The 11,800-nt window shown below is 41.9% G+C and overlaps 1 protein-coding gene across 5 annotated transcripts; it reads right to left on the bottom strand.

The window, feature by feature from the left end:
* Positions 1-1,871: 1,871 nt before the first annotated feature.
* MGME1 (mitochondrial genome maintenance exonuclease 1) lies at positions 1,872-11,570 on the bottom strand. Of its 5 annotated transcripts, none has more exons than XM_030447318.1 (5): positions 11,419-11,546; positions 6,763-7,352; positions 5,411-5,633; positions 3,390-3,522; positions 1,872-2,163 (listed from the first exon to the last, which is right to left on the bottom strand). In XM_030447318.1, the coding sequence occupies exons 2-5, from the start codon at positions 7,292-7,294 to the stop codon at positions 2,029-2,031; spliced, it is 1,023 nt and encodes a 340-aa protein (XP_030303178.1). In that variant the 5' UTR covers positions 7,295-7,352; positions 11,419-11,546; the 3' UTR covers positions 1,872-2,028. The 5 variants fall into 5 exon arrangements, with proteins under 5 accessions (XP_030303178.1, XP_030303181.1, XP_030303180.1 ...); XM_030447321.1 differs by having other exon boundaries at positions 1,921-2,163; positions 11,513-11,570; XM_030447320.1 differs by having other exon boundaries at positions 1,921-2,163; positions 11,472-11,550.
* Positions 11,571-11,800: the final 230 nt, after the last annotated feature.

The following is an 11,800-nucleotide window of genomic DNA, read 5'->3' as shown; positions in this document are numbered from 1 at the left end:
GCTCTCTGATGGTGCAGACTCATCCAAGACTAAAGACAGGTTTACAAGCTGACACTGCCAGTGAAGCTGGCAGCCTTCCTCAGACACAAGGCAACAAATGAACACAGGTGAAGCCACCAGGTGCCTGCACTGTCCATGATCCAGACTTGTCCTTATTTACTAGGAGGCAGAATGAGGTTGAAATCTGGTTCAGACACATCTAATGGCTGCATGATGCACCAATAAAGCCAATCCCACCCAAATATTGCCCAACTATTCCACACTCTCTGGATTTACCCAGTCCAAATCAACAGCATGTTTTATCACCCCCTGCTTCTGCCCAGGGCATTCTAGGCCCACCCTCTCTGCATTGACACAGTTATCTTTCACAGAAAATTGACTGTGTTCAGTAGCACTGAACCACCCACTTGCTAAAATTCTGTGATGTGGTAAGATGCTTGTAAAACAGGTAGAACTTCTGAGAGCTCAAGCAGCAGCATCATGGTTTGTCATCTCTGAACCCAGTTTCTCAGTCTCCACGATTTGTCTGCTCAGATAGAAATCTAATTAAGTACAGAGTTATCATACCATCACCAGACTGGGTTTCAATAAGCAAGTACCACTATAACTAACTTTCATTGCATAGGTTTCCACAGTTCAGTACTCTGGAGGAGCAGAAGTTCAAGCACAACAGAGGTTTAAATTTCTACAGCAGTAAGCCTTCCTATTGTGTTTTGTTTACTTTTAGGTATGGTTCTGGCTGATTTTCTTGAAGTCTATGGTTGGTTATATTTTTATTTGTAATCTGCAGTGGTATTATGAGAATTCATACATGCAGTTCACACAGAAAAAAAGAGAACGAGGAAAAAAGCTTTCCAGGTGTTCAACACGCAAAACAATACCCCCTGACATCATCAAGGCTTATTCTGTGTCTATAGACTTGGCTTTATGAAACAAGCTTCTAAAGTAACCTCTGCTTTAGAACACTTAGGCACAAATGTATTTGAACACTCCCTCTCCACTCCTAATAAAGTAAAATAAATACAAACAACAAAGCAACAGTCAGCAGCTCATCATTCCTCAGAAGGCCTGGCTTCAAAGTCACAAGTCTGCTTTTGTAAAGGAAGTTACTTGCACTGGCAAACACTATAACTTGACACCTGGAGATGGTTCCACATGGGTCAGGCTCCTTGACTCTCACATCCACAGTGAAGTTTGAAGAGCTCGTGACACTTGCAGATTTGGACCACCCTGAGCCTCACAACTTTAGAGTACAAAGCCAGTTGTGCTCTTATACTTCTTCCACATCACCCATTAAGAAGCCTGCAGGAGGAGCTGCTAGAAGTAGTGATACTTCCTAGTTTTCAGAACACTTGCTAGAAATATCTAAATGTGTCAGTTAAAATATTGCTCCTCTTGTGCTAATCCACTTCTGTTAAATGATCACTCTGCTTTAGTATTTTTAAATTGCTTATGAGAACTTGGGTTATAATTCCCAGGGCAGTTTTTCCAGTTGCTGCTGTAAGGAAAACCACCACTAGTAAGCCTGTTAATAGATACCTTTGAGATCAGCAAGAACTAAGCTAACTGAAACCCAGTGTACTACATTAATTTGTTTATAATTTGCATTTTGCTCAGCTCTGGAATTGCTGGTGTTGTTTTGCTTCAGTTCACCAAGTTAATTCTCAAAGACTAAGTTCTGCAACAGTTTTTTACCTCAAAAATGACAAAAGAAGGATTATTTGATTCAACAGTTTTACTTGGTAATAGAAACTTCCCTATCAAGCCTCAGAATGTATAAACAGTGTGGGGAAAAACTGATTTAGTTAGCTTTGTCCTGCCAGGCGCACTTAAGTCACCTACAATATAAGCAAATACACACTGCCCATTACAACTTTTCTTTCTTGTTTTATTTTCCTTTCCAGGGGGGAGAAAACTGGATACTAAGAGATTAGCCAAAATGACTGAAAACAAATGGGAGATTTAAACCAACGATTTTTGCTCTGGCTCTGTGCTCAGACCTCTTGCCTCTGCATAGCCTTGTTTGTGTTAGTTTTTATCCTTGTATTCTTCAAGGCGCAAAAGCCACTTGCTCCAGTACTGCGAGCACAGATCGGGATCCATGAAATGTGGATGTGCAGGGGAGCCATTCTTATAGGCAATCACAATGAGCCCACAGCTCACCTACAGTTAAAATAAAAAAGCTGTCAGACATTCAATGTTAATATGCAACTTTAGTCAGCAGTTCTGAACACTAAGCCTCACTGCGAAACATCATTCTTAACATATAAGTAACTTAAAAAGAGATGGAGAACAAAAAGAACAATAATTTACCATCAAATACTTAGGGACTAACATTCAAATGCTGAGAGTTCAAAGTTCTGACTGACTTTATTGAAAAGCAGAGGACCTGAATTTTGAGTATCAGTGACAGGGATCTATTTAAACTGCAGATGGCTCTAAAATTCCCAGTGGCTGAAGAGGTTTTGCCTGGGGTGATATGAACAGGCTGATGCCATTATGCAGCATCAGTAGGAATGGAAATGGTTACTTTGGTATGTTCTGACATCTTTCATACTTCATGAACAGCTCTATTCCAAACTCCACAGAGCTACTGGAATGAAGAGAAAATGGTGAGGGACAGGAGCCTAATAGCAGAATTCTAAGATTACTGCCTATATTTCACTCTGTAAGGACCATGTCTGTTAAGTGTTTGTTTTTACTGATCTCTGTAATATTCTAGAAAGCCCTCTTAAGAACTTCTGGATTACTCTGCTCTCTTCTGCTTTATATTTTCCCCATTCAATGCTTTCTATTGAAATAAGAATCTTTCAGGCCAAGCAAGCCTGGCTAGGATTGCATTAGGAGTCTTTATTAAAAATACTATTCCATTGTCTTCTGATTAAGTGATTGACAACACACTGCTTTTCTGTCTGGAAACACAGTTCAGTTTCCAAACTCTTAAATAAATCAGTCCCTTTGTTTGCTAGAGGTATATAGCAACACCTGATGCAAGCAATGGCCTCCCATGCCTTTTCTCTTTGCAGGCTCCTTTGGTTTATTTCCTCTTTAATCTCTTCCTGTTCTTCACACAAGCAAAACCACACAGAACAAAGATCTGGGGGTTGCCCAGATCCCAAGTCACTCTTCTTTCATCTTAAGAAGCTGAGCATCCCTTGTCCCACTGAGGACATTCCTTAAAGCCAGTGAAAACGTACTGCTGACAGGCAAAGCCAGCAGAATTTAGTAAGAGTGGTGGAATTATTTCACACTATTTCAACTGAACCTGATCTAAGACTGGGCTGCTTTGCTATAAACCAACAGTTCCACGACGGACAGCAGCTGCTAAAGGCAGATAAAAATTAAAGTGAATGCTGCTGCTTGTCTTGGCAGGCAGTAGACCTACTGACCTGGAAGTTGTAATTGGCATCATGATTTATTGCTCCAATATATGCTGCAACCTGCAATGGGTTGTCATAAGTATTCTTCAGAAATGGCTTTGGTTTCTCTGAAGTTTTCCAGTCAATCACACATAACTGGCCTCTGCATAAGAGAACAAGATAGGACAATGTTCTAAACCTAAGCATAGTCATAAGTTAGAAAAATAAAAGATAAGATAGCAGAGAGGTGTATCACTACTCTCAGCTTGTTTCACCCAGATGTCACATTGCTCATTTTCATCTAAACACGTCTCTTTCACACTGGTAGTTTACATCTCAAAAATCAACATTTACTAATACCTGTTTCAGTTCATGGTGAATTCTGAGGATCACAGAAATCACAGAAAGTTAGGGATGTAAGGGCCCTTGAAAGATCATCTAGTTCAACCCCCCCTGCCAGAGCAGGGTCCCCTATAGCAGGTCACACAGGAAGGTGTCCAGGTGGGTTTTGAATGTCTCCAGGGAAGGAGACTCCATAACCTCCCCGGGCAGCCTGCTCCAGTGCTCTGTCACCCTCATAGTGAAAAAATTCTTCCTAATGTTTATACAGAACCATCTATGCTTCAGTTTATAACCACTGCCCGTTGTCCTATTGTTAGTCACCCCTGAAAATAGCTTTACTCTGTCCTCCTGGCACTCACTCCTTACATATTTATAAACATCAGTGAGGTCACCCCTCATTCTCCTCTCCTCCAAGCTGAAGAGCCCCAGCTCCCTCAGCCTTTCCTCACAAGGGAGATGTTCCACTCCCTTAACCATCTTGGTTGCTCTGCGCTGGACTCTCTCAAGCAGTTCCCGGTCCTTCTGGAACTGAGGGGCCCAGAACTGGACACAAGATTCCAGATGTGGCCTCACAAGGACAGAGTAGAGGGGGAGGAGAAACTCTCTTGACCTACTAACGCCCTTCTAATGCACCCCAGGATGCCATTGGCCTTCTTGGCCACAAGGGCACATTGTTGGCTCATGGCCATCCTTCCATCCACCAGCACCCCCAGGTCCCTTTCCTCTGTGCTGCTCTCCAACAGCTCAGTCCCCAACCCATACTGGTACCTGGGGTTGTTCTTTCCCAGATGCAAGGTTTTACACTTGCCCTTGTTATATTAATTTTCTCCCTGCCCAACTCTCCAGTCTGTCCAGGTCCCTCTGAATGGCAGCCCAGCCTTCTGGGGTGTCAGCCACTCCTCCCAGTTTTGTGTCATCAGCAAACTTGCTGATAGGACACTCTATTCCCTCATCCAGATCATCAGTAAATATATTGAATAGTACTGGTCCCAATACTGACCCTTGAGGGGCTCCACTAGAAACAGACTTCCAACTGGACTCCATCCCATTGCCTACAACTCTCTGGCTTCTATCCTTCAACCAGCTCCTGATCCACCTCACGATCATCCAGGCCTCACTTCTTCAGTTAGCTCACCTTTCCAGGGATGGAGGTGAGGCTGACTAGTCTGTAGTTACCCGGGTCCTCTTTCTTGAAGACTGGAGTGACATTTGCTTTCCTCCAGTCCTCAGGCACCTCTCCTGTTCCCAGTGACTTACCAAAGATGATGAAGAGCAGCCTGGCAATGACATCCTCCAGTTCCCTCAGCATCCGTGGGTGCATCCCATCAGGACCCATGGATTTATAGATGTTCAGCCTCATTAACTGATCCTTAACCCAGCTTGCATCAACCAAGGCAAACTCATCCTTTACCCTGACTTCCTCAATGGCCTTTAGGGGTCTGGGGTTCCTGAGGACATCCTCCAGCTGATCACTTAATTCTCACTCCACTCACACCTTGCTCCAGTAAGGAATTCTCAACAAGGAACAACAGTGCTCCGGACATCAGATTCACCTAGGGGAATTTATCCATTTCACCCTTTATACAAGTTATCTGGCCAGCTTCCACCAGCAGCTCACCAACACACCTGCTCCAGCCTGGAGCAGCACAGCATCCCAGGCACCACACAACACTGGCACTATCAGGTTTCTTAGAGAACCAGTACCTCACCGATACTTAGCCACGCAGTCTACCAGGCCCAGATACTGAAGAGTCTCATGCTGAACAGCACTTTCCAGGGCTTTCACTTCGCTGACATCTTCCAAGACATGTTGCACACTTGATAAGTAGCCAGAAATATCAATATCTTCTCTTTGCTCCTTACTTGCTGTCTCTTCAGACAGGAATATAGATTCCAAGGCTGCATGAAAGAGTGCTCCTTGGAGGAAAAGATCTAAGAAAAATGCAAAAAACCCCCGAATTTTAGACAATACTCATAAAACCAAATGAACGTTTATTACTCAACATAGTTCTTAAAGCCCTCCCACTTTCTGTACTGAAGGCTTGAGGATGTGGGGAGAAGAGAATGAGACAGAAGAATAAACTGACCGCAGCGAAATTAGTATCTCTTATATTATTTACTTTTTTTGGTCTTACTAATAACTTGGAAGCAAAATATAATTTTTCATTTATTATTTATTCAAAGGCATTTGTGAATTTAAAATATTATTCTGGGATGCTTCTCTGCATTTGATTCTGCTCTATTGATTTACCTGAATTGGGCAAAACTCCCCCTGAAATTGGTAAGCAAGATTCTAGGAGTACAGCCCTGTTTCATAAATGATACCAAGAAAGATAAATTTTATATAGCTATGTTGGGTTTGTTATGTCACTTTTGTCATGGAAGCACATAGTAACTCAAAAAGCATAAACAAAGAATATTCCATTATAAAAGCCTAATAGTTAACATGAGAACATCTTGGGTATTTATCAACCTTGCTACAAGACCTACTAATCCCCAAGTCCTCCCAAATACCCTTCACCTTGGGGCAAGTCACATTGAAGGTCTTATGAAATGAAAACCTCTAAATTCATGGCAATTTCATAGAAGAGGCTATCTATACTGGTAATCTAAATAGCTGCTGAAGAACTTCAACATAGACAGCAAGACACATAGGCTTTTAAACACTCAAGATTTCACTTATTTCTATTCCATTACAAAGTAGCTTTGTGTCTGCAAACAGGCTCAGTAACATCAACTGGAAAATATGAGTTTGTAAATAAACAGATACCAGCTAATAGGGAAATAAAGGAGAGGCAGAATTTCTATAGTCTAATTCTTGTTTCTCACACATTTCTGAATCTATTTTAGTGGTCCTAGAACAAAAATCAGAGCTTAGATTAATTCATAACAGGTGCACTCAGAATATGCTCTTGCCCTCTGAGACAGAATTTAATTTCAATTTAATGGGTTTACAAACCACTTGGCTTGCAGGGCCAGGTAATGCAGCTCTGCTAGCACACTCCAACCAGCTCTCCAGATTATCAATTCTACTTCACAATCACACTGGGATTAGACTTACTTTTAGTATACTCTGCAAAACCATCTTTTCCAAGTTCCAGTATCATTTTCTGCTTCCATCTTTCTAGATAAAAGGTTTGCTGCGGAGAAAGAGTCTGCTGAAGAATACGGGTAACACTGGGCATTTTTGTTTTTTGTAAAGAAATTTTCATGGGGAGGTCTGAATCACTGTTGAGAAGGGGAATTCTCTTGTTGGGGTTTATTAAAGGAACCCAGTTCTTGGGAGTTTTTGTTTCAGCTTTAACAGGAGGCCTGTGTTTAGCTGGCGACCCATACAACAAATTGTCCTCTTCAAGTATTGTCTCTGGTGTCTGGGCACTGGTTTTGTAGGATGTAACAGAGTAGACCAAGTTCTTGTATTTTTCTTGGTCAACTTGTTCATAACTGTTCACTTTTTTCTTCTTACTATAAAGACAAGTGGAGGTAGCCAGACACAAATATGGTACTTGCTTTTGGCCAAAAGCTAGTTGTAAAAGTATTTTCCCAGGTTTCCTGGCCAGCAGCTGTAGAAGTTTCATTCTGACAAGAAGCATTTGTGAGTAGTTTTCTTTCTTTTGTTACAAACAGTCTTTAGGTTACCATATTTTTTCCCTGTGGAAAAAGAAATCTGTCATTTCCACATTTCCAGAGTAATAAAATTCTAACATCAACCTAATTTTGTCCCTTGCCAATCAAAGAACTGCTGTGGTCATAAAGTGCCTTCATACACCTTATGCCACCAAAATTCCTTTAGATACATAATACAAGAAGAGAAAGAACCAATAAGCAATGAAAAGGCAAAATTATCCTGAAAAGAACTGGTGCTGGTCCACAAAATCAGAAGCATGGCAATGCATAACGATGTTGCAAGTAGCACAGTATTGGAACTGTCAGGTAAGCAGATATAAAAAAATTATCAGCAACAACCACAAAAAAACAACTAAAAGAGAGAAGGGGAAATAAAAAAGAAAAAGTTATGTAGAAGTGAAGGAAGCAACTCCGTTTTTGTGAGGTATTAAAAACACATAAATTCACTCAAGGGGACTGTGGGAACAAAGTACCTTTTGGAGAACAAAAATGTGTTTTTCTTTTGTATACCTAGGAGACATTATTGCATTCCAAATCTGGGAGATCAGAGACTGAGAAATCTGAGGGGAAACCTGACAGACTGAAACTATCTGCAGATTCAAATAAGTCTTTTAAAGATCAGAGTAAAATATAGAAGTTTTCTAAACTCGGTTTCAAATATAATTGTGTTCTAAGACACTTAGAAAGTTTAATAGCAAAAACAGTATACTAGAATTATTTTTCACAGTATAGCTTGCAAAACTACATTGTAACTGATGTGTTAAGTCCTAGGAAAGTCTATGCAGGTGGGTAAAACAAACACTCGAAGAGAGACATGTAAACCAATACTAAACACTTGCAGAATTGAGGCCCTATTCTTCTACTCATAGTTATATGCTTGCCATAAGAAAGTTCCCCTCCAGCCACTGCAAACCAAGAATACAGGCATTGCACATTGCTAACTAGGGTCTGCACTTTATTCCTGACAGTACTTAACATTACCCTACATGTCTTACACAGCACTTTGTGCAATGCTAGGGCCATAGGCTCCACAGACAAAACAAAATTGTAGGAGGAGGAGTTATTTTGTAAGGACAGATCCTGTGCTCCTGCAGAACTGCAGTGACACCAATCTGTGGGTGCAGGCAGGTATCCTGTCACTGGAACAGTTTGTGAACACGGGGCTGGATCAGCTGCAGCCGGCTAGATTGAAGCATCTTGTAACAAGAAGCCAAGACTTGGTTGCCTAAACATTGTTCTTCATCTGCGAAGGACAAAACACTCCAGCTGCAGACATTTAATAAGGAGTAGGTAGATATACTGCTTTTTTCTTGATTGGCTTTACGCTTTAATGCTGTGTACAGTCTGGACAAATAATAACTGTCCTGTAACCTGACGTCATGTAACCCGATATGAAATTAATCCCACAAAAGCAAATCTAAACCAGGAAAACAGAAGCTGCATCAGAACTTCGTATCATGTAGCAGTGGCATTTCTGGACCAGTACCAGATGCCCTACAGCCAGATTTGACATAATGTTTTTAGATGGTCTCTCTCAGTCTTTAGTAAGGGTTTCCTCTAGTTACAATGCATATCAATCAAAATAGTTAATGATTTTAAAACTGCTTCATGGTCCATAAGCAAGTAGTGAAGGAAAATAATTCTACAGTCTTGACTAGATAAAACCAGGCTATCTTACAAGGGAATCCTTACCATTTAATAGATTTTGCACGTGTCGCTTCCCTTTTTTAATCATTACATTTTACCTACATCTAAATCAGCTTTCCCTGCCCAGCAGAAATGGCCTAGGTGGAGTCACACTTGTTTTCTCATGCTCCAGTGTTCACCAGCAAGAATGGACATGACTCTCACTCTATCCTCTGACCTTCAGTTTCCTGTCAAAACTACTTTCCTGCCTGCACACAAGAAAAGTGTAGTCTGGTCAGTTACGAAAGGACAAACCAGACAATTTCATCCATTTTACTGCCAGCAAAATATGTGCATTTTGCAGAAAGATAGAACAACTTGCTTTAGATGGCTACACAGCAGCAAGAATTTGGACTCTGTTCTATAACTTAAGTTCTACCCTGCTTCATTTCTTGGATGTGAAGTTGTACAAATTTAGGTGAAACATAATAAAATGCTAACTTACCTCTCATTTCTTATACAGTATCAAAAAGCAATTTCTGCAGCTTGCTAGAAATTTTAACAGCATAAAGAGGTACTTTGACAAAAGTACACGTTTAAATTTTTCAGTTCTCCTTCAGTTTCCAGTAAGTGAATTTTGTGTCTTCACCATTTTTAGGAAATACTTTTATACCAGACCAGTGCTTTGAATCATGGCAGTATTAAAATATTATGAACAATATTATGAACTCTAGAGCAAATTTATAATAATAATGATGCAGTGTTTCAGTAACATCCAGTATAAATTTTAGATTAACAGCCTATAGTGTTCTGGAGTAATATCTGTGGAAACGTTTGTGCATTCTGCGAGCTGAACCACCAGGAAAGGGAGTTTGTCAGCTGCTGTGCAGCTCTACAAAAGATAAGAGGTTCTAAGATTGCTAAGAAATAAAGAATGCTTGTATCCAGAAGAATAAAAAAAAACATGTGTTTTTCAGTAAATCACAGTAGCACTTATGTGCAAATAACTTACATTTACAAGAAATAAATGGAGTTGGAGCGTCTAGATCTATTCCCATAGATACAGAACAGAATTTAATTAATATTTTTCTCAGGGCTTCCCTTCTCTCTGAAACAGTTTGTGTTTGAAGACTGGTAGAAATGCATCAAGTATTGCATGATGAACCACACTGGAGAACTGAACAGAAATAAAATAACCTGGGGGAAAAGAAATAAAAAACAACAGGACTTAACTTGAAGTTCCTTGAACTAACTGACTTTGCAGCTCCAACAACAACTGCACTAACACAACCCAGGAAGTTTTTCCAGGATAGGAATGAGTGGCCTGAGTGAGAGAAACAAGAAAAGTTCTTTAAGAAAATGCTCACATTCATAAAAACCTTCCTCCGACTATGGTTCAGTATAATCGGTGTATAATCTGTATAATCAGCTATCATCAGTATAGCTTTTTCTCTCCAGTCACCTATCAAGCAAACAAAGCACTAGCTTACTTTAGAGATAAGAAAAAAACACTACTAAACAGTTACAGATCTGTTGTCCTGTGTTGCTAATTTGAGGTCAACTGAGGTCAGCCTTCAATACAGTATTTAAGGTATAATTATAAGTTAATATCACAGGCTCTCAGCCAAGAAGCATTAGTATTTAATGTAGAAAGGCAACAGTAACCTATGTTCTTGGTCAGAAAGCCGACCTTCTCTTTTCTCCGGTTACAGCTTAACAATGCAGAGTTTTTACAACTATATCCACTTTAGGACTTTTCACACTTGACTGTTCCCTGCCCTTAACCTCTCTTCCTTGGTTCTTTGCAGTCTCTAAAATAAATGACTGAGAATATCCAGCTTAAAAATACACCTTCCCCTTTCAGGAAGTTAAAAGCACAGATAGAAAAAGGAGATTAAAAGAACAAAGAAATAAATAAACAACAAAACTTAGCAAGGCAGTTTAAAACACAACCCTACAGAACTACACTGTATCAAAGACAACAAGCTTCAACACTGGGAGGGGAATTAGCAGGCAATAGAGCTGTAAGACCAGGCTGGCGTTTCCAGCAAGGTAATCTGTGGGCGAGCGGGCCTGGTGACCAGCAAATGCATCCAAACTTTCCGCATGGGCACCAGGTGCCCGAAGAGCCCGGATAGCGCAGGACACACAACGCTTGCAGGGCTTCCCTCACTCCCTCAGGGAAAAGTCATTCTGGACAAGAAGCCCTGCTGGATTCCAGCCTGCCCCACGGCCTCAGCGGGCATGCCCACCCAGCCCCGGCCATGAGGCCCACTAGGTCACTGAGCCGAGTGCGGACACACCTTTGCCAGGAGTGATGCTGGGGGACAGGGGCCGGCGGCGGGAGCCCGGAGCGGCTGCCGTGCTTCCTCAGCCAACCCAGGCCTGCCGAAGAGGCTGGAGCTGAGGAAGAATCCCTTCGCCTCACCGCCACACCACCAGCGGCCGGACAGCCCCAGCTCACCTCCCGCTACAAACTGCAGGTGCCCACCGCCGGTCTGATCCCAGCCCCCTCACCACCAATAGTCCCAGCGAGGAAGACCCAGGGCCGCAGTCACCTCAGCCCAGCGCCGCACTTCCCGCCACTGCCACTTGCGCGCAGACGCCTTCGGGACGCTCCCTCACCCCGAAACCATCGCACTGCGCAAGCGCCTGAGCCCCGCGGCCTGCTGGGATTTGTAGTTCTGCCCCGCTGACCTGAGGCTGGAGTTGACGCTCCCGAGAGCGGTGTTGAAGGGAGCGTCCCTTCTCGCTTGCGCTTTTTTGAGTGCTTTTTGAAGCTCTCTGATGAATATAACCCGGATCTTAAAAAAGAAAGGGGGGAAAAAAGGATAAAAAACCCTAAC

The sequence above is a fragment of the Calypte anna genome, chromosome 3, assembly GCF_003957555.1.
Source record: "Calypte anna isolate BGI_N300 chromosome 3, bCalAnn1_v1.p, whole genome shotgun sequence".
Taxonomy (NCBI): Eukaryota; Metazoa; Chordata; class Aves; order Apodiformes; family Trochilidae; genus Calypte; species Calypte anna.
Note: the sequence above shows the minus strand (reverse complement) of the source record. Positions and strands in the feature narration are given on the sequence as shown.

What these genes read in the sequence shown, in the direction of transcription:
- MGME1 (XM_030447321.1), bottom strand. Translation starts at nt 7,294, where the DNA reads ATGCTTCTTGTCAGAATGAAACTTCTACAGCTGCTGGCCAGGAAACCT. An exon ending in GACTGCGTGGCTAAGTATCG is followed by an intron (nt 3,523 to 5,410) that starts GTGAGGTACTGG and finishes TCTCTTATGCAG; the next exon opens with AGGCCAGTTATGTGTGATTG. An exon ending in ATGCCAATTACAACTTCCAG is followed by an intron (nt 2,164 to 3,389) that starts GTCAGTAGGTCT and finishes TTTTAACTGTAG; the next exon opens with GTGAGCTGTGGGCTCATTGT.